At 27.7% G+C, this 23,390-nt stretch overlaps 3 protein-coding genes across 11 annotated transcripts in view; 1 reads left to right on the top strand and 2 right to left on the bottom strand.

Annotated features, from left to right (window-relative positions):
• The first annotated feature begins 4,984 nt into the window (after positions 1 to 4,984).
• On the top strand, positions 4,985 to 6,270 carry LOC111676519. The gene is made up of 2 exons (XM_046949845.1): positions 4,985 to 5,198; positions 5,255 to 6,270. Exons 1-2 carry the CDS (start codon positions 5,121 to 5,123, stop codon positions 6,053 to 6,055), a joined length of 879 nt encoding a protein of 292 aa, XP_046805801.1. The 5' UTR covers positions 4,985 to 5,120; the 3' UTR covers positions 6,056 to 6,270.
• A 251-nt stretch (positions 6,271 to 6,521) lies between these two features.
• On the bottom strand, positions 6,522 to 9,617 carry LOC111676520 (ell-associated factor Eaf). Its single transcript, XM_023437480.2, has 3 exons — positions 9,602 to 9,617; positions 7,788 to 7,836; positions 6,522 to 7,683 (listed from the first exon to the last, which is right to left on the bottom strand). Exons 2-3 carry the CDS (start codon positions 7,831 to 7,833, stop codon positions 6,719 to 6,721), a joined length of 1,011 nt encoding a protein of 336 aa, XP_023293248.2. The 5' UTR covers positions 7,834 to 7,836; positions 9,602 to 9,617; the 3' UTR covers positions 6,522 to 6,718.
• Positions 9,618 to 12,269: 2,652 nt separating this feature from the next.
• LOC111676532 overlaps positions 12,270 to 23,390 on the bottom strand; it is a 30,950-nt gene continuing 19,829 nt past the window's right edge. For 8 of the 9 annotated variants that reach the window (XM_046948597.1, XM_046948595.1, XM_023437491.2 and 5 more), the window contains exons 3-7: positions 17,682 to 17,804; positions 15,079 to 15,209; positions 14,144 to 15,010; positions 13,229 to 13,384; positions 12,270 to 13,154 (exon numbers count right to left, since the gene is read on the bottom strand). In XM_046948597.1, the coding sequence (XP_046804553.1) occupies positions 12,777 to 13,154; positions 13,229 to 13,384; positions 14,144 to 15,010; positions 15,079 to 15,209; positions 17,682 to 17,804 (1,655 nt within the window). In that variant the 3' untranslated portion in view covers positions 12,270 to 12,776. The remainder of the gene's footprint in view (positions 13,155 to 13,228; positions 13,385 to 14,143; positions 15,011 to 15,078; positions 15,210 to 17,681; positions 17,805 to 23,390) is intronic. The other variant, XM_046948603.1, reaches the window with a different exon arrangement.

Genomic DNA, 23,390 nt, shown 5'->3' with positions numbered 1-23,390 from the left:
TACAAATGTTAATTAAATCAAAAATATTTTGGAAAAGGAGAAGCAAAAGTATAATTGTACATATTCAGAAATTGTCTATAAAGGTATTTATTAATTATTGTCTTGAGTAGATTTGTAAATTATTGATTAATGTTTAAAAATTTTTGTATAATTAATAGTTAAGAGATTGTTTTCAAAAGTTTGTGCATGTGTAGAGAAAAAAAATGAATTTTAGTTCCAGTTTTGTTCTTGTCCATTCTAGTGCTGTCTTTAGTGTTCAATTAATGTTTAAAAATTCAAAAATTCTTAAATTTTCTCAAAATTTTATTGTAATTTTTAACAAACTTCAGTTAAATTTATATAGTTTTGAATTACTTTTTTGTTTTTTTTTTTTAAACTAAAATCATGTTTTTAAATGTTTCTAATTTTTGAACTTGAGTTCGGATTTGAGATTGAAACCTGTACAATAATTTTAAACAGTTTGGAGTTTTTTATTCTTGCAACAAATTTAATTTTTAATAATTCAAACATTTTTTTCAAATTTGAAAATTGAAAAATTCAAAATTCGAACTTTATTTCAAAATTTGTAAAATTTTGTGTTTTTTAGTAAAAAATTTTGCTTAAATTTGTCTAAAATAGAAATCTAACTAATAACTAGATTAAATTATTTATTTTAAAGTAGAAAATTTCATGTTCGAAAATTCGAACTTCTTTTCGAATTTTAAAATTTTGTGTTTTTCTGTAAAAATATTGCTTAAACTTAACTGAAATAGAAATCTTACGGAAAACTACTTTAAATTGTCCGTTTGGTAGTGAAAAATTTCATGTTCGAAAATTCGAAGTTAATTTCGAAATTGAAAATTTGAAGATTTTCCTTAAAAGTTTTGCTAAAAATTATCTAAAATAGAAATGTAACTGAAAACTATATTAAATTATCCATTTGGTAGTGAAAAATTTCATGTTCAAAAATTCGAACTTAACTTCGAATTTTGAAAATTTTGCGATTTTTGTTAAAAATTTGATTAAAATTAACTAAGATAGAAATCTAACTGAAAAATACATTAAATTATCCATTTGGTAGTGAAAAATTCCATGTTCGAAAATTCGAACTTAATTTCGAATTTGAAAATTTTGTGATTTTTTGTAAAAATTTAACCTTAAATTAACTGAAATAGAAATCTTACGGAAAACTACTTAAATTTATACCTTTGGTAGTGAAAACTTCCATGTTCGAAAATTCGAACTTATTTTCAAATTTGAAAGTTTTGTGATTTTCAGTTAAAAATTTTGCTTAAAATTGTCTAAAATAGAAATGTAATGGAAAACTACTTTAAATTATTTATTTAGAAGCGCAAAATTCCATATTCGAAAATTCGAAGTTAATTTCGAATTTGAAAATGTTGTGATTTTTAGTGAAAATTTAGCTTAAAATTATCTGAAATATAAATGTAACAGAAAATTACATTAAATTATCCATTTGGGCCTGAAAAATTCCATGCTCGAAAATTCGAACTTAATTTCGAATTTGAAAATTTTGTGTTTTTCTGTAAAAATATTGCTTAAACTTAACTGAAATAGAAATCTTTAAATTATCCATTTGGTAGTGAAAAAATTCCATGTTCGAAAATTCGAACTTATTTACGAATTTGAAAATTTTGTGGTTTTCAGTTAAAAAATTTTGCTTAAAATTGTCTAAAATAGAATTTTAAGTGAAAACTCCATAAAATTGTTCATTTGATAGTGAAAAGTTTCATATTCGAAAATTCGAACTTAATTTTGAAATTAAAAAAAAATTAGGAATTTTTTTTTTAAATTTGTTTATTTTTTGGAATTTTAATGGTTTTGAGTAAATTTTTTGAAAAGAAAAATACATTTTTTAGAAAAAATTTTGAAAAAATATAAAATTTTTTAAAAAAAGTATAAAATTTTTGAAAAAATATTAAATTTTTGAAAGAAATATTAAATTTTTGAAAAAATATAAAAATTTTTGAAAAAATATAAAATTTTTTTAAAAAATATAAATTTTTTGAAAAAATATAAAAAATTTTTGAAAAAATATAAATTTTTTTAAAAAAATATTAAATTTTTGAAAAAATTTAAAAATTTTTGAAAAAATATAAAAATTTTTGAAAAAATATAAAAATTTTTGAAAAAATGTAAATAATGTTTGAAAAACTGCATTAAATTTATAATAAATATTATGAAAATTTATAATAAATTATTGCTCGTTGGAAAATTTTCTCTTTTGCGATGAAAAATTCTATGTACGAAAATTCTTATTTAAGTTCGAAAATTCGATTTATGTGATTTTTTTTGAATATAAAGATTTAGCTAAATTTTTATTTGTTTAGAAATATTTTTGTTTTTTTTTTAATTTTAAAAAAATTTCCTTTTCCAAAAAATTTTTGAATTAATTAATAAGTTTTCCCTTTTTCCCATTTAAACGTGATGATATTATGATAAAAATGAAAAGTTTTATTAAGTAATTCTTTAAAAAAAAACAGTATTCATTATATTATGAGAATATAACAACAATAAATCATTTTTTTTATTAATTATGTTAAACTTTAAAACTTAAACATTTTTAGCTTATTAAAGAAAATAAATAAAAAACATATAGATTAGAAATAAAAACAAATAAATCTCTTTAAAACCACAACAATAACAAAAACTATAATATTTATGATTATTACAAAAAAAAAAAAAATAAATAAAATAAAACTAAAAAAATAAATAATTGTTATTAAGTTTAAATATTTTATGTTTAAAAATATAAGTTTAAAAAGAAACTAACTTTAAATATATAAAGAAATAACAAAAAATTATTAAAAAAAAAAACAATAACAACAACAAATATGTAAAATGTTTTCAATTATATTATTATAATAATTTTATTCTTAAAACTAAAAAATAAATAAAATAACTGAAAATTAAGAAGAAAGTAAAAAAAATCAAAAAAAGTGCAAATTATAAAGAAACCGCTTACACTTTTATTTTATTATAATTAAATTTATAAAAAACAAAACATTTAACATTTATTATTATAATTATATTTATATATTTTAAAATGTTATAAATTTTTTAATTTTTAAATTTGTCAAATTTTATTTTTAAAATTTTAAGTAAAAAAAAAAAGAATTTTTACAGGGGTTTAAAAACAAAAAAATAAATAAAAACAAAAACATAACTTAAAACTTTGCTTGTATATAAACAACCATAATAATTATTTTTATAAACTTAATAAATATTAACTAATATTATTATTATTTTATATATTATATTTTATATTTTATATTTTATATTTAATTTTTATTAAGAAATTTTGGTTAAAACTCTTATACTAAAACTAACAACAAAACATTACATAATAATTTTTAACCAACTTCAATACTTTATTTTCTCAAAGGAATTTTTTTTTAATTTCAAATTTTTTATTCCCTAAAGAAAAATTTATATATATTTTACTAACGTCTTAAAAAAAAAAAACATAAAACAAAAAGAAAAAAATTAATAATTAATCTATATATTTTGTCCTTCTTGTCTATTTTTTTTATATTATGTTTAAACATTAATTTATTTAAAAAAAAAACAAAAACTTTAAACTGTTTTTATTTTATTAATTATTATTTAAAATTTGGTATTATTTTTAATTTGTAAGTAAAATATTAAAAATTAAAAATCATTTATATATAAAATTAATATTAAAAAAAAATAAAATAAAATCATATTTTTATTTAACTAAATTGTATAAAGTTTTTGACATATTCGTATAAACAATTAAAAATTATTGAAAAAAAAAACAAACATTATTATTATTATACCAATAAATTAAAAAAAAAAAAACAAATTATTAAAGAAAATTTTAAAATTTAACTTATATAAATGTAATAAAAACCAACAACAACAATAAAAAGAATTAAAAAAAATAAAATTTTACTTAAGTGTTTTCATTAACATTTCAAAGCATTTAAATTAATCTTCATTTAAATATTTAGGGGAGTTAATGTTTTGCTTTATTTAACTTCCTTATTTTATGAAGAAAGATTTCGTTACAATAAAATCAACGTGTTAAACTTAATGTGTTAATATTTAATTAAAAAATTTATAAGTGCTAAAGTTTCCATTAAAAAACAAGTTTTATTTAAATCCAGCAAAGTATTAATGTGCAGTTATCAAAAGGTAAATGTAGTTTAAGATCATATTTAAATGTGTTTATTTTAAAATATTTCAATCAATTATAGAACTGTAGAATAGACTATAGAATAGACTAGAACAGAACGATTACAGAACGAGAACAAAACTAAAACAGAACTAAAACAGAACTAAAACTGAACTTGAACTAGAACTGGACTAGAACTGAACTAGAACTAAACTAGAACTGAACTAGAACTGAACTAGAACTGAACTAGAACTGAACTAGAACTGAACTAGAACTGAACTAGAACTGAACTAGAACTGAACTAGAACTGAACTAGAACTGAACTAGAACTGAACTAGAACTGAACTAGAACTGAACTAGAACTGAACTAGAACTGAACTAGAACTGAACTACAACTGAACTACAACTGAACTAGAACTAAACTAGAACTGAATTAGAATTGAACTACAACTGAATCAGAGCTGAACTAGATCTAAACTAAAACTGAACTGGAACTGACCTAAACTAAATTTGAACTAATTTTGGGCAACTACTCAGTAAAATATATTAAAATTTTGGTAATGAATATTCAAATTACTTTTTAATGGAATAGACTACCAAACATCAAAAATAACTTTTAAACTAGTTTTAAATCTGGAAAAATCGGGTAATGAGATTTGTAACCAGTTATTTTTTGGACATCGTCGAACAAAAATAAGTAGTTATTCACCCCAAAAAGTAACAACTTACACTTTTCTCCATTATACTTGCCTATTTATTGGGTAAAAGATTGCGCTGAGTACCTTATAAAACTGCTCCATATAATCGATATAGGTATGTATGTGATCAAATTAATTAATTTTTAATTACACATCTGCAATTGTTGAATTCAATTAGAGAACCCTGATTAAAATTTTCCTTTGAAATACATTTATGTTTAGCTGTCAAATATATTAATTAAACATTTTAAAAACATTCGTAATTTCTTCGCCTTAAAAACAAAATGAAACTGATTATATTTTTAATAATTTATCAACTAAATATATTAATATTAAATACTCAAGGATATAGCACAAATCTGGTAAACTTTCTAATATTCCATTATAATAACATCTAAAATAAATCTCAAATTTATAGAAACATGTAAAACGTACAATACCTTCTCTCTATGGCGACTTTGCTTTAGCTGATGATGCAGGAGTAGGAGGAGCTACAAATAGTGCTGGCGATAATAATTGTAATGAGGGTGAAGCCAATTGTAATGCCGATGTAACGAAAGGCAATTCAAAACAAAAGGCAACAAATATTGCCCAGAAAGCAGCACAAGAAGCTAAAGCTGCTTCCGATGCTCAACAGGAGGCAGGACAGGCTGCTTCGCGACAAGTTAAAATGCAATTAGCCGAAAAAGCTATGCAGGCAGCTAAAGCAGCCGAGGCGGCTTTGGCGGGTAAACAACAGATTGTAGAACAACTTGAACAGGAGGTACATGAAGCAGAGGCTGTGGTACAAGAGCAATCTTCATCTTTGGAAAATGCTCAACAGAATGTACAAGCTGCTGTGCAGGCAGCTCAACAGGCTCAAGCTCAACTGAAAACTCTAACATCTGCCGTACAAATGGCCCAATCAAATGTGGGCAATTCCGAACAGGCCGCCGCTGGAGCTCAACAGGAGTTGGTGGAAAAAAATCAACTAATGGAAGCGGCAAAATATCGTGTTGATCAGTTGTTGCGTCAATTGAATAGTGCAAGAGCTGATTTTGCCAGTACCAAAAAAGCGGCCTATAAAGCCGCTTGTGCTGCTCAAGAGGCTAAAGCCAATGCTGAAAGAGCTCGACGTCAGTTGGCAAAACGCTTTCTAACACCTCAGCAACGTCAACAGTTGTTGGAACAAAGACGTAAGCGTCAACAACGTCTATCACGTCAGCCGTTTTATCAATAAGTTTCATTGCGTCTTTTAATCATTTAGAGGAGATGTAAATTTACAAGATCGGTATGAAATTTTAACTTTTTACAATCATTTAAAAAGCGTGAAGGGAAGAGGAAGCTGTTTATTTCTTTTACATTTTATTTTATAATTTATTTATTATTATTAAATTTTTGGCGTTTTTCTTTGAAGTTTTATAATATATTTTATAAATGTGTTGTAAATTTAAACTGTAAATAGTTGTGATTTATTGTAAAATTCGAAAAAGTCAACAAACTTAAGATTAACTCAAGTTCAAAGTTTATTTGATGTGATTTTTAACATTAATTGGTTTGAAAGTTAATAAATCGTGTAAATGATTTCTATTATAATATAGAAGTCATAACACGACAATAGTTATGATGGGAAACAAGGAGACAATGAAGCAGAAAGACAAACACTGATAATTGCCAAAAAAAAAGAAAAACAGATAAACGTGACATGTTTTTTTCATACAAATTTTATTTAATAAATTAACAAACAATTTACTCATCCTTAGTTAACGCTAAAATACAAAAGAGTTTTAAAATGCACAAAAAAATTTCTTACATAATTTTAAGAAAAAATTAAAAAAAAATCTTCAAAAATACAACGTTTATTGAATTGGTAAATAAACATCAAAACGTTACAGAAAAAAACTTATGGCTTTTTAACCTTCTCATTACTATTTTTAAAACGTCTCTTAACAATTGAATGTTCCTCATGATGATAATGATGATGATTATGATTATCATCATTGTTAACGTCTGGTGGCAAATGCACATGTATAGACGATACATCGCCACCATGTGATTCATTTTGTAATTCAACATTCGCATGCAATGCAGCATCGTTAGCATTGAGTTGTGCCTCTTGTGCTGATAGTGTTGCTTTTTCTGCCGCATCTTTTGTTTCCTCATAATCTAAGCGCGCCGCATACAATTGTGTATCGATTTGTTCCAATTTTGTTTTAGCTTGTGCAACCATATCGATTTGTGAGGCCAATTCGGCGGCTGCTTCTGACGCAGATTTTTGTGCTAACTCTGAAGCTGATTGGGCATTATTAAGAGCTGCCGTTAAAATGGATACATGATTGAGGGCTTGTTGTGCAGCAAATTGTGCTGCTTTAGCTGAACGTTTAGCTTGTTGCAGTTGCTGCAGTTCACCTTGCATGATCTTGTGTGCCTCAACATTTTGTTCTTCTAAACGTTGTAATAGAACTTCTTTACCTTTAAGAACGGCTACAGCAGTACCGGCTGCTTGTGTTGCAGCCTGAGCCAATGAATTTTTCGCCACATAAGCTGCCTGTTTGCCAGCAGCATTTTGTGAGGCCACCGCAGAATTGGCTTGATCAGCAGATCCTTTGGCTAAACTACGTAAACCATTGTCTATAAGATAAGTGCCACTAATTATAGTTTGTTGACCATAATGATCATGTGGTTCGAAGGCTTCCTGTTGGCCAAAACGTTCATTGCCAAAGTTTTGCGGGTGAAATTCATCTAAATGTACTTCTTCAAAGTGATATGGTGGCTCGGGAGCCGGGGTGCTGGGCGGTGAGGGAGGATGTGGATGTGTTAACACATAATGACCTTTTCTTTTAACTTTGCGAGCCAAAGTAGAAGATTCTAAAGAGAAATTTAAAATAATCAATGAAAAGAGTAGCAATGCAAATCTTAATGAGAAACAGTTTAGTTGTCTCATCTAAAGTTAGATCTCTATTTTAACTTACGAATCAATAGTATAAGGATAATGAAACGCATGTAAGATAATTTCATATTCTGAAATGATAAATTAAAAATTAAAAATATTTTTTTTTATAATTTCAAGTATTTTCTTTGTAGAGATTAAAAAATTGCATCCTCAAGGCCCTATTTTTTTTATCAAATTTGTATCTATTTTATAAAAGGTTATTGTTTCAAAATGTTCCACAGTAAAATGTTGATATTTAGTCCTTAAATAATTAATTCTAGAAATATGATTCTTGAATGTTAATATTGAAACTGGGACTATTATTAAGTTTTAAAGCTCATTTTCTGAAAACTTTTTGCGATTTGAAGTTTTTCTTTTGTTGGTACTAATGCTTTGTCACTTTCTTTGTACAATAATATTGGTTTATATTTTCGAAATCGTCTATCGCTTTTAGCTACGATTGAATGAATTAAATTCATAACAAAAAGTAGACCATTCGAAGAAATTCGACATCAAAATCTTAATTTCTACTACAAGAGTGACGAAAACTCAACTTTTTATCGAAAACTCAACTCTTAACTGAAATATAGACTCTTTACATTCATAGAAATTAATGCTGCTTCTTGAATTCTCTATTATCCTTTCATTTTCACTTCCTCTTCATCACATTTGCCACTTATTCTTGAAATTCAACTTCTCATCATGTCATCAAAAACTAGACTTTTCATCGAGGACACTACTTTTTATCGAAAATTCGAAAATTTACTGAAAATTAAACGTTTTATCTATGTTTGTTTATCGAAATTCACGAAAAACTTGTTACTTCATCGAAAATGAACTGATTAACGTTTTGTAGTTTCCTTGACATTTATCGAAATCTCGACTTTTATTTCAAAACCTGGACTACTCACTGAAACCTCCACTTTTTATTGAAAACCAGATTTAGCAACGAAAAATGTTTCCTTTTCACTGCAAATTTCAATCAATCAATCTATCTATCTTTCTATCTATCTATCTATCTATCTATCTATCTATCTATCTATCTATCTATCTATCTATCTATCTATTTATCTATTTATCTATTTATCTATCTATCTATCTATCTATCTATCTATCTATCTATCTATCTATCTATCTATCTATCTATCTATCTATCTATCTATCTATCTATCTATCTATCTATCTATCTATCTATCTATCTATCTATCTATCTATCTATCTATCTATCTATCTATCTATCTATCTATCTATCTATCTATCTATCTATCTATCTATCTATCTACATATCTATCTACATATCTATCTACATATCTATCTGTCTATCGTAATCGATCGATACAAAGGAACTACTGCATCGAGTGAGGCAGAAGTTTAAATATGTGTTTAAAGTCTCGTGAATCCCTTTTAACTATTCCTTTGATGGCGCCACAATAGTAACCACTCTGCAGCTTTATTATTCAAAGTTAAAGTTTAAAACTTTTCCTTCTCGAACTTTTTTTTTTTCCGATATTTTATCATGTTTTTATACGTTTTAAAAAAAATCACAACACTTTTCCCCAAAATTACTTTTATTTCAATCTATTCCCTTTCTTTTAAAACACTTTAAACCGATTCCTTTTAAAAAAGTGTTCAACAAAAACTTGCAAAAAAACGTCCTTACAGCTTGGAATGCCAACAACTTCTGTGTGATTCCAATAATATGCAAGTGATTCAATATACTACAATCTAACAACTGATTCCCACAGCAACTGGTTGTCATTGAAAAATAAAAATAAATTCAATGTCAGTGAACAAGATGCCGAATTGTTGTTGTTGTTGTGTGTAAAATCAACGCAAAATAAAAGAAAAACTTACAAAAACGCTTTTACTTTTCTTTGAAGCAATAATTTTCACGTAATGATGTTAAAAAATAAATAAATTCATAAATAAATGTTATACCGGAAAAACCACTTTCAGTTGCCACCAGATACCGGATGTTAAACAAAAATCATATACAACAAAGAAATTTTTCACTTTAGTAGATGTTATATTGTTGTTTACAATGTTTTCATTTGAGTTTTTTTTTCTCAAATGAAGTCGATATTAGAAATGTTACAATTATTGTAAAGAAAAATGTTGATTTTAACTTTAACTGATGATTTGTATTGTGATCTTAACACTAAACTTATTATTGCTGTTGCTGCTGGTTTTTCCATTGTTTTTATTGTGTATTTTTCTTTTGCATTTTTTTTTTTTTTTGTAAAATTTAAAGAGAAAAGTGTTAACAGGTAAAAACATTAAAACATGATTTGCAACTTAACATTTGTTTGTTAAATCTCTTTCTTTTCATAGAAGGGTAAGGTTGCCCTTTTCATGGGTGTTAAGATTAAAATATGATTGGCATAGCTCTACCTTTTTTACTAGATCGCTGCAGATTTCTGAAATATTCCTTCTAATCCTTCCAATTTAAGTAAAATATTGCTTTAACATACAGTTCCTATAAGAATGCTTTAAAACTTTTACTTTAAATTGAATAATTAAGCAACTTTTAAGATCAGTTTGACATCGTTTACAAGATTTTGAATTCTACTTTTCATTTTGTTCCAAAATTATCAGCTCAGTTAGTTTTCTTTAAAACCATTACTATTTTAAACTTTCTTTATAAAATTTCACAAAGTGGGCGTGGCAAAAGTCGTTAATTCTATTTACTACTAAATAAACAAATTAAAAATCTACAACATGTCCAAATACTGCATTTAAATTCAAACTATAGTTCTCAAGTTATAAGAGTTGAAAGAAAAGTTTGAAACATATTCAAAGTGGGCGTAGAACTCAAGCGTTGTTAGTTCAATAAAGATTTACTCCATAAGTTTTTAATCGATTTCAATGATATTGGTGTCATTGGAAAGCTATGGAATTTTAGTTTAATTCATATTCCAAAATACTCATGTCCGTTAATTATTACTACACAATTTACACCAACAAACATTTTTTATAAAATTTCTTAAAGTAGGCGTGGCAAAGAGCGCTAATTATTGATATCAACTGAAAGATGAATTTAAAATCTAGTGAATGCAAAAAATTTCATTCCAATCCGAGCTATAATTCTCGTTTTATAGGCATTTAAAGACATGTGTAAAACATTTCCAAAGTGGGAGTTGAACTCAAAAGCCGTTAGTTCAATTGCAAATTTCTTCATAATTAACAATTGGTTTTCGACGATATCGTTGTCATTCAAAAGCTATTAAATTCTAGTTATCATTAATATAAACAACAACCTTGGTTAGCAATATATAGCCCAGAAATTAAAGAACATAAAGTTTTCTTTGAATCTAAGAAAAAGGGCGTGGCATACGAAAGTAAATTTAAACAACATTGTGTAGATACATTTTTACTCAATCGTTTGCAAAAAGTTTCATTTAAATCTATGCGATATTTTTCGAGTTATGGTCGTTTAATTAAATCGTTGTACAACATTTACTTCCCCTAATATGGGACATATAAAGCTGCTGTTTCAAATATAAATATCTCTTTGAAATTCACACCGATTCGAAAGAAATTGGTATCATAAGAAACGTATAGAATTCTACTTTCTATTGTATTCCAAAATTATCATTTTCAACTAGTTTTTTTACTTAAATATCAGTCATTAACTTTGTTTATTGAATTTCATAAAGTAGGCGTGGCAAGGGGCGGTAAATATTAATACCATAAGATAGCCAAAATCAAAATCTATCAGATGCAAAAAATTGCATTTCAATCCGGGTTTTACTTTTCGAGTTATAAGCATTTAAAGAAAATCCTTCAAGAGAATTTACTTGCTACACGATTCTGTTCACCTATTAGTCGACTTTTTTTTTTGTTGGAAAATTTTTCACAAATTTTCGATTTGTGGCGTTAGGGTAGCTGAGTGTTGTTCTTAAACTTTGAATTTCTTTTTAAATAGTGAACCGATTTGCATAAAGTGGGTATCATTGAAAAGCTTATGAATTCTAGTTTCTTATGAGTTAAATAAACATTATATAACTTGGTGTTTTTCTAAGAAATCAACATAACATTGAAAATTTCTTTTTATTGGCCGACATTGTTTAATATAAGTTTGATTGTTAAACACTTAATTTAATGTTAAAGTTTTAAATTTTCTTAAACATTTCTGAAAATTTCTTTAAAATTGAAGCTGTAGTTTTCTAGTTATAAGCTTTCAAAATTAAGAGTTGAACAGTTGACGGTACTAAGAAAAATAGTGCTGCCAGACCATTCATATTATAAACGATATAAAGTTAAGCATACTTTTAGGAGGAATAAATATAAGTTTAAGGATATCATTTCTATAAAGAAAAACTGGAATAACTTTGTGATTTGTACAGGGATTTTAATAAAACGAGTATCGTTGGAAAGCTAGGAATATATATAAGATGGGAAATTGAAAAGGTTAAGAAATACACCAAAAATCAAATGAAAAAAGAAGAAGTTTACATTACGTTCTTTATAACTAATATACTTGCCTTTATTTCTATTTTTACACAAAATAAAACTATATAATTTCTTTAGATATATTTTTTTATATTTCTTTTTTTATTACAAAAAAATATATATTATTTGTATAATAAATAATTTAAAAATATCCACACAAAACAAAAAAATAACGAACTTTTTCTTCTCTTAGTAAAAAGGTAATATAAAAAATTGAACAAAATTGTACATTTAACTAAGAACATAAAAACAACCTTAAACACAAAACTTAGGAAACTGAATGAAAGAAAATTAGGTTTCTAAATAAAAAGAAAAACAAATCATTTGTAGGTATCGCTCTAGCGAAAATTATTAAGTTGATTAGTTGTTTTCTTTAAATTAATTGAAGAAAATATATATATGAAACTAAAAACAAATGACTATAATGAAATTTGATTCGTTTTTCTTTGTTTTTGTTTCCGTTTTTTTTTTTTTGACACAAACGAGAGTGTTACGAGTGAAAGAGAGAGATAGAGACAGACATACGCATTATATAACTAAATTTAAGCTAAAAACTAGATATTAATTAAACTAAAACTTATGACTCATTCAACTGTTGATGCTCGTCTTCGGCCGGTGATGTTATAGTCTCATCTCCTTCCTCCTCTACATCATCACTAGATTTACGATCTACATTATCCATAGAATCTTTAAGAGTTTGTATATCTAAACCACCATCATTGTTTTCCTCACCATCTTTAGTTTTTGTGAATTTTGAGAAATATGTTAAAGATTTCATTAGTTGATAACTTTTCGAAATGGGTATATTCGAATCGTAAACACTTTTAGAAGCAGAACAATCAACATAAAACCACCAATTACATTTGAGTATAGTTTGATCGAAAAGTGTATTTTCAGGACAAAGGAAAGATTTGCGTACCATGCCATCATCGGTAAGAGCGCAAACATGAAAGACCTATAATAAAGTAAAACAGTTTTTTTTTAGAAATTGTTGTTGATTTTGCAAATTGTGAGAGTTTTTCCTCTTACCATGCAGCCCAAATCGGTGTCAGCATAAAGACCAGGAAAATGTTTCTGTTTGGCACAAGAGAATGAGGTGGGAGGTAAATCCACTTTAGACTTAAAGTTGTCATCAAAGTTTTTATCATATCCAACAGGATAGTATTCTTTGGGAGCATTCATTACCTTAAAAAATAAACAAGATTTTGAATTAAAATAAATCGTGCGACAGATTTCTTTCAAACACTTCAAGCTGGCAAAAGATTTCTTAGATGAATTTGAAAGCGGCGACAAATTTGTTAAATTTGAATCTAACGACACATTTATTCAGAAAATTTGAAGCCGATTTGTCGCTAGCGTTTAGTTTGCCCTAGCGTCGTGTTTGTTTTAGATATTTGCCGCTAGTGTCGCGTTTGTCGTATTAAATTTTTCGCTAGCATCATGTTTGCATTGGGAAAATTGGTCGATAGCGTCTAGTTTGCATTTGTAACTCGACTGCGTCAAATTAGTCGCTAGAGTCAAGTTTGTTCTAGAAAATTAATCGCAGATTTAGTTTAGTAAATATGTCGGTAACGTCAAGTTTGTTTTAGAAAATTTGCCGCTAGCATTAAGTTTGCCTAAGCGTTGTGTTTGTTTCAATATATTTGTCGCTAGTGTCAAGTTTGTTTTAATAAATTTGTCGCTAGCATCTAGTTTGCGTTTGTAACGCGACTGCGTCAAATTTAATATGTCGGTAACGCCAAGTTTGTTTTAGGAAATTTGTCGCTAAAGTCATGATTTCTTTTTTGATTTCGTTTGGTTTAATTTAGTAAACTTGTCGCTTTCGTAAATTTGTAGCTAGCGTCAAGTTTTCTTAAGTAAATCTGTCCTTAGCGTCAAGTTTACTTTAGTTAATTTCTTGCTAGCTAGTTTGCTTAAGAGTGAAATCAAAAGTCATCCCCTTACCTTTGACATCTTATTCTCACTGAGTGCATTTGCATTCTCGAAATATTGTAAAACTGGACGCGGTGTAGTGGTCGTTGTAGTAGTAGATGTTGTCGTAGAACTAGTCGATGTTGAGGTCCTTATAAATTCTTCTCTTAATTTTGCTGCCAACATTGCTCTCTGTTCCGCTCTCATTTGTTGTTCTCTCACATAGATGGCATGTTTTATAGTATCCACACTAACATTTGCCGCACGAGCTAATTCCTCAACTGAGATGTCTTTCAAATCGAATTTAGGTTCCTCAAATTGTAAATAATTAGGATGTGTATTCGAGGGTAAGGGCAGTTGTTGAACCGGTAATGTGGCAGGAGGTTTCAAAACAGCTGTTATTTTATTTACAGAATCAGGCATGGCTTGAAAAGCGGGTACGGCCATGGGTTGGGAAACGATGGGATTGTGTGAATGGAAGGTGCGATTTGCATTGATTTGTTGTGTATACATATCTACCACCCTATTGTTTACACTCATTTTAGAGTTGGGTGTATCGACAGCTATATTCGATCTTCTTTGTGCTGTTTGTAGAGGTATTTGTTTTTTAGGTATGGGCTTAAAGGCGGGCACTCCCAAGGGTAGAGGACGAGCTTCTGTCATTAGAGGTCCCTGTCTAGCTTTTTGGGCTTGTAGTTCAGCTAGAGCCGCTTGGCGGGCAGCCAAATCTACCATGGCAGCTTGTTTTGCTGCCATTTGATTGACTGCCGCTTGTTTTGCTAACATATCAGCGGCTGCTGCAGCCTTGGCTTGTTTTGTCAAAGATTCTCGGAGTTCAGGACTGATGGCCATGGGGGATCGTGAAATTATACGTTTATCATTCAGGGATTGTTGGGTGATCTATGAAGAGAAGAAAAAATTTAATTAACAATTATATATTTTATAATTCGTAGAGGTTTTCAATCTACCTGTTGATTTCCTGGCAGTACTCCAACCGCGTTGGGTGGTGGTCCATTTTTATAGCCAATCGAACGTCGTCGACCACCCTCCACATTTCCCAATGACTCGGCAAAACCCAATTCATCACCCAAACTAAAACCTGTTAGAAAAAAACAATAAACAATAATTTATAAATTCTTTATTTAAAATTTTCATTAACATGAGAAGTAAACAAAATAAAACACACATTTTTCACACAATTAAAAAAAATGTTTTACACATAAATTTAAATGTTAAAATTTCCGCTTAATCATCAATATCTGGAGTAATAACAACAAATCTTTTACTTGTTAGCTACCAAAATTATTAATTAATAACATAAAACAAGAAAAACCCCAAAATCTAAACAAAAGAGTAATTAAGAAATCTAACAAAATAAATACAAAAACAAACTAACAGTTTAACCGTTATTTAACACTTTAACAGCAAGAAAAAAGAGAGACAAGTAAAAGTCAACAAGTTAAAATAACAAGATGGTGGTTAAAAGACAAATTAACAAAAACAAAAACTAACTGTTATAATAATTAAACTTTAACTTAATTAACTGAAGAAAATAAAAACCACAACAACATTAAGTAGTAAAGTAAGTGTGTATGTAAATAGTTGAATGTAAACAATGCCATAGTTGTATGAAGTTGTAGTGTGTTTAGGATAAAAAAAGAAACAGCAGTAATATGTATGTATGTAGGTACGTATGAGTAACGAAAAAAATTGTTATAAAAAAATGGCCGTAAAAAGTCATTGACATTGGCATGAATGCATATAATTTTATGACAACTTTAACAAATAAACTATTATATTTAAGAATAATTGGTTTGTTAGATCTTCGTTAAGAAATCGCGATTTGAAAAAAAGTATTAAAATAATTGTTAAAAAATTATGAAATAAATTTAAATAAATATTTTAAAAAACTTAAACTAATATAAAAAATAAATTTACTTAACAAAACTTGGCAGCCGGCAAAAATTTTCAAAATAACTAAAACCAAAGTATAACTTTATACTTTGCAAAAAAACAAACCTGACGGTGCTAATCAACTAAATATTTTAAAGGCGTTTGATAGAGTGTGGCATGGTGCATTGGATCAAAACTAATTGCATTTGGTGTCGGCAATAATTTCTCTGGATTTATTACGAGCTTTCTTAGAGATCGCACTAGGGTTCTATAAATCGACTTTCGAACAATCGACTTTTTGTCGAAAAAAGTCGAAAAAGTCGAAGTCGACTATTTTGTTCCAAAAAAGTCGATAACTCGGCTATCGTCTATGAAAAAGTCGACTTTGTAAATAAAAGTCGAAAAGTCAAAAAAAGTCGAAAAGTCGGAAAAAGTCGGATAAAGTCGAAAAGAGTCGGAAAAAGTCGAAAAAAATCGGAAAAAGTCGAAAATAGTCGAAAAAAGTCGAAAATAATCGACTCAAAAAATTGCAATAAATAGAAAAAATATAAATAATTTTTTTATTAATAATAATAAATAATAATAATATAATGTTAAATGGCAACATTATAAATTTACGCTTCTGGCAACTTTATAGTCGAAAATAGTCGAAAGGTCGGAAAAAGTGGGAAAAAGTCGAAAAAATCGGAAAGTCGACAAGTCGGAAAAAGTCAACTATTTATAAAATATTAAAAGTCGAAAAATCGGCATTTAACTAAATGCAAAAAGTCGAAAAGTCGACTTTTCATAAAATGCAAAAAGTCGTAATCGAAATGCAGAATAGCGGTGATTATTACAACGACGTACGCGACAAATTTATTAAAAGAAACTTGTTGCTATGGACAAAATTTTGAAAACAAACTGATGCTAGCAAGAAATTTACTTAAGCAAACATTACGCCAGCGACAAATTTACTAAAGTAAACTTGAGGCCGGCAACAAATTTACTTAAACAAACTTGATTACTAAAGTAATCTTGACGCTAGTGACAAATTTACTAGAACTTGAGCAAACTTGATGCTGACGACAAATTTAATTTAAGCAACTTTGATGGAGCGACAAATTTACTACCAAAATTGACGATAACGACAAACTAACGAAAGCCAACTTTGAGAAATTTACTTAAAAAACTTGATGCTAGCGACAAATTTCTTAAAACAAACTTAATTTTATTATGAAATTTACTTAAGCAAACTTGACGCTAGAAACAGAATTTCCTCAAGCAAAAATTTCCTAACAACAAATTCATTAAAACAAAAGTATTTAACGGAAAAATTTTAGGGAAATATGACTTTAAAAATCTTTTGGCAGCAAATTTACTAAAGAATATTTTGCAGCCTACAAAATGACTAAAGAAATATGTCGCTAAAATCAATATAATAAATATTCAAACAATTTTTTTATTACAAATTACAATGTTCCAAAACTTAATGTTTTTTTTTATAACAAATTTCTAAAAATTAAAAAAATAGATATAACAATTTACAAATTAAAACCCATAAATTATATAATTAAAATAAATTAGTAATTAAAAGCACCAAAAAACCATAATTTTAAATTACAGATTAGTAAAAAAAGAGGAAATTAAATAAATTTTATAATTTGTTGGTAATTTTTGTTTTAATAATTTAAAGATTTACCTAAACCAAAGTGCGCTTTAAGGCCTCCCAAATTTCTTACACGAAATAGTCCAGATTTTTTGAAGTTACAATTGAGTATAAAACCAAAATCGGATTCTAAAACACATGTCCCGCAAGCCAATCCTAAAAATAGAATAGAAAAACAAACACAGAAAATATTATAGGAAAGTTATAGTAGATATTATTGTTCAAATTATATACAAAAGTTTTTGGGTGGGGGGCGATTATTTTTTAAGATTTTTATTTAGTGGGTGGTGATGAAAAATGACGTTCATGGTTGGATGATAGAGAGGAGGGATGGTAAAATGTTTTCTGTGTTTTGTTTTTTCTTTGTTTGTTTATAGGCTTTTTGCAATATTAATAAATATTTACAAAATTAAATAGTTTACAATATTTTACAGAAATTTAAAATATAGTAGTTGGCCCTAGGATTGTTAGTAAATTTGTTGCTAGCTTCAATTTACAACTAATTTGCTAGTGCAACTTTACTTAAGTGTCAATAAGTTCGATATTTATCAATATCTAACCTAATTTATTGAATATTGCACTTGACCTGTCAATTTCAAAACTTTTGTTTTTTGAGCAAATTAAACATAATTTAGACTTTATTAATTTACTATAAAACTTCAATTGATTTGTAGTCATTAAAAAATCGTAATCAAATAATTTGAAACCCTTTCATATTAACACCATTTATAATAACATATTAAAAAACAATTTAATTAAAGTGTTTAAAATTTATTATTATTTTATAAATAAATAACCCCAAACAATAAAATAAACACATTATATCGACAGACAGATAGACACGACACAGGTCTGTCACTCAAAAATATATTAGATAAATTGATGATTTCCTCTTAGAGATTTGAAACAAAAAAGTAAAGAAACAGCTTAAATATAATTGCTACCACAACCACCGGCGACAAAGAGTTGTAAGTAAATGTCTTTGAGCTGGCGACATCGTAAACAAAATGGTCTCACCTATTGATACAATTTACTATTTTAAAAATCCTTTAATTTACTTCACATTTCGTAAAAAAGTTAATCTAAAACTATTTTCTAAAACAAACTCTAAATTAGTGTTTTATTGTCTATCGCTTGCCGCTTGCATTTGCAATTGTAATCAATCAGTTACCCGTTAATTTGTTAAGATAATGATGTCAATTATGCATGCGAACTACACTTGACAGTGAAATACACAAAGAAATAACAGCAAAACGAAAATTTGCTCATAAAGAAAAAAAAAATATTTAAAGAAGCTAAAAAAAAAAAATATTATAAATTTAAACAATAAATTACATGCTTATTATATACGCCACAGCAACAACAACGAATGGGAAGCAGCAACATCTATTAACCAATAGTTTTCTTTAAACGTCAGGCATGGAAAATTAAATTTTTGAATTACATAGTACATTTCTAACTGCAAGTTTCTTACTACTCAGTTAAACTAGGCTTAACTTGCTGTTAGATTAAACTCAGAACAAATTTAGGCGAACTTTAAACGATGATTGTATTTTTTTAAGCTATGGATCTAGTATCAGTGAACTTTGTTAATATTGCCAACTATTCAGTCTAAAAGATAAACAATGAACAGTTGTTTTTTGCAAATATTACTTTTGTAAAATGTAAAATTTTAGAAAAAATATAAATACAAATTTAAAACAATAATAATAATAATATCGATAAAAGAAATCAAAAATTTACTATTTACTTAAAATATAAAAATTTTCCTTCTTGCGAATTGTTTAGCGTTTAATTTATTGACTAGATTATAGACTATTGAATAGTTTTTTGGAGCATTTTTTATGACTAGTTTATCAACTCATATACGGTCTGAATAATCTGACTAGTTAATTGATTTGGTTATTGCTTAGTCTATCCTATCGACTAGTCCAGACTACTCTATTGACTCCAGTGACTAGTAGATTGACTAGTCTACTGACTAATCCATTGACTTGTCTTTGACTCTGTGTCTGTGGAATAGAAATATGTACAGGTCCCATTATCTAGGTTATTGACAAGTTAATTGACAAATCATTTGACTGGTAGGTTGACTAGTCCATTGACTAGCAGATTGACTAGTCCATTGAATAGTCTTTAGACTAGATTATGGACTAGTCCATTGAATAGTCTTTGAACTAGATTATGTACTAGTCGATTGACTAGTCTTTAGACTAGATTTTTGACTAGTTTTTAAACTAGTTTAGGAACTAATCCATTGACTAGTCCACTGAATAGTCTTTAGACTAGATTATGGACTAGTCCATTGGCTAGACTTTAAACTAGATTATGGACTATTCCATTGACTAGACTTTATACTAGATTATGTACTAGTCGATTGACTAGTCTTTAGAATAGATTATGTACTAGTCCATTGACTAGTCTTTAGACTAGTTTGTGGACTAATAAGCAGACTAGTTACTTAACTTGGCTATTGACTAGTCTAGTCTATTGACTAGTACAGGTTGCTCTATTGACTAGTCATTTGTTTAGTCTAGACAACTGTGACAGGCCCCATTGACTAGTAGATTACCTAGTCCATTTTAAGTCGGTAGACAGACTATATTAGCTGTGAGTCTATGGAATAGTTTATCAGCTCATTTCATGACTAATCCATGATTGATTAGTTCTTACTAATCTATTTTATGGGAGAGAATCAACTGATCATATATATGAACTAGCATATTAATTAGTCTATTGTTATAGGCTGAAGGTACACGATGAATAGTATATCGTCTAATCTACTGCCTAATCTATGGATTAGTTTACTCCCTGTCTACTGATTTGTGAAGTAGCTTGAACTTGTCTAATCACTAGTCCACAGATTAAGTTTATTGAATAATCTAAGAACTAGTCTATTCACGAGTATATTGACTAGTCTGTGGTTTAATCTATTGCATAGTTTATTAAATTGTTTTGTCAAAACAATACAAACGTCGCCGCCATTATTATGTTTAAGCTTCTAAATCAGTTTTCTATAATTAATAATATGTTAGCAACACTTTTTATATAGGTATATTGTTTTTTAAATTGAAGATGTATATTTAAAAAGTCAACAATTAACTATTTGAATCATTAACACTAAACGTTTTAATTCATTAATAATAATTATACTTTTTCAAGTAGACAGCCTACCATAGTATTTAATATTTATTTAAGTCAAATTATGTTTTCAGCCAATTTGTTACACTGTAAAAAAATACAATTATTGAATATTAAAAAGAACTCAAGTAGTTGATAATAACAATATTAAATGCTTAATAAAGCTGGAGGGCAAAAACTGTTTTTTAAACAATATCTGAAAAAATATATTAGTCAATAATAACTTAACAAAGATTTTGTTAAAATAAACAATATGCAAGCGACTACGCAAAAGTCAATTACAAACATTAGATATTTTTTTTTTTTGATATACACGTCATATGTTCATGTTTGTAAATAAAATTTAACGACCTTTGAGGGTTTAACATGATTTTTTTTATAAATAAAAACAATAATAAATACAAACAAAATTAAATACATGTATATTTTTTTTACACAAAAGTTAAAGTGGAATTTTATGTCATCTTTAGCGCTATTTACTGTCAAAATTTCATACAATGTTTCAGTTTTGCACTGGTGTGGACTCTTGCCCAGCCCAAAGAGAAAAAAAGAAAAAAAAAAACTCATAACTTGAGTAATTTTTGACAAGTGACATGTTGTGTTGTTAGTAGTAACATAAACAAATTAATTGTTATTACACTCATAGAAAAATGTATGTATGTAGATTGTTTTTGTTACATGTTTTTGTTTTTAATGTTGGGTAATTAATAATTTCATCTTTATAAAAACAAGCAAATAAATCTGTCGCTATCTCTAATTATATGTCAAAGTGTTTAAATTTTTTTTTGCGTTTTTTAGTTGTCTTTTATATCTAAAATAATAATTATTTTTAATAAATTAAATAATTATAAAGTATTTAAAGTTTAGTGCATGTTGTGTGTGATTAAATAAATTAGGGTTATTGTATAATAATGAGTTGAAAAGTTGGCAAATATGGAATGAAACGGAATTGAATTATGTAAATAATACATAAAATTATATTTGTAAACAACTTTTTCTAAAATGTTAACGTATTTTTATCAAAAAAAAGTTGATAATTGTGGACCAATATTAATTTAAAGACTTCCGATGCAATTTTTTATTAACTTGTGAGTTAGTTAGTTTAGGCCCCTATCGGTTCTGTTATGCGATCCTTAACTAGTGCCTCAGGTGGGAAACAAACTCACCACGCTTCGTAGCGGTCTACCAGACTAGAACGCTAATCTACCGGAAGGCCACTGTTAGTTAAATACAGTTTAAACAAATTATATTTTTTAATCCTTGTAAACAAGAGTCTAGATCTGACGACCGCAAAGTTAATCTAGTCTACTTTATACTGATTCGCACAGGATACCAGTGTTATGGATATATGTTTGTATATCTCAGTTTACTTTTTGCCACAACACAACACACTCTAATGCTTCTCTGGAGCATGGGTTTCAATCTGATTGCAATAACTCGTAATTTCTGAAAATTTTATCTAAGAAAGGAAACGCCTAATGCTTGTATATTACCATCCAAGAAGCCTAGTATACTTTGATCATAACCGCGTCTTATATAAACCGTATAATTCTGCAAATTCTATAATCAGCTGAGACGCTCAAAGATATCAACGAGACTTATGCCAAGCTACACAAGTACACGGGGAACCAGTTTGGAAATTGTCAAGTCTGTTATTACTTTTCTAGTCTATCGGTCTGCGTTCGTTTTGCACCATAGCCACTGAAGTGTTTTCATCATTCCGATAGATAACCCACTGATGTGAAGGCAACTATCATGAACGAAAATAAAGTCAGCAGATGGTTTCAAGGGAGAAAGTACAATGTATACTTCGGAAAAGGATAACAGCGTTTATTTCGCAAATTAAGAGATTAACATAACATCAATTTTCCAGCAAAAGAAACAACTTCCAAAGGAGTGAAAAAGAAGTAGAATTTACTCCATGGAAGTAAAATACCTGAAGAAGTGATGACTTAGATACAGTTTAAGCCTCTTCGGAAGTCACTGAACATCAATTCCACAGAAGGTAAAAAACTTTTGATGTAGTGATAAATGTTATTCTTTTGGAAGTACTTAGCTTTATTTTTAATGGGTTCTTTTGAGGACTATTTCTTTTAATTTTCTAGCTCTATTGGTGATGTAATTTTCCTTCCAGAAGGCAATCCTAAGACAGTTTTGAACTATCAGTGTAGATTGAAATCGCATCAATCTGATGGAAGAAGTAATAGCAAAGCATTTCGACTTAAAAAGTCCTGCTAAAACTTAAGTGGTTCAACTGCTGCTCAAAATCGACTTGTTTACCTAATGTTTAAAGGATGATCACGTCCTGATTCTAAAACATATGTTAATAAAATTGCATTTGTTTTAGAATTTTTGTCTAAGTTTAAACTTTCCTCAAGTATATAAAGTTTTCAATTCTCACAATAGTTCAATAGACATTTAACTTCCCTTGAGAACTTCAGAACATTTAACTTCCCTGGCAAACTTCAGAATAATTAAGTATATTTCAGAGATGCTTAATAACAATTAAGACAAAATATTGTGGGAATTAAAAACGTAATCTTTTTATTATTATAACAATCTTTTACAGAGCATTAAGATTATATTGATTCATTTGTATAA

Source organism: Lucilia cuprina, chromosome 4, assembly GCF_022045245.1.
Source record: "Lucilia cuprina isolate Lc7/37 chromosome 4, ASM2204524v1, whole genome shotgun sequence".
Classification (NCBI taxonomy): Eukaryota; Metazoa; Arthropoda; class Insecta; order Diptera; family Calliphoridae; genus Lucilia; species Lucilia cuprina.
Note: the sequence above shows the minus strand (reverse complement) of the source record. Positions and strands in the feature narration are given on the sequence as shown.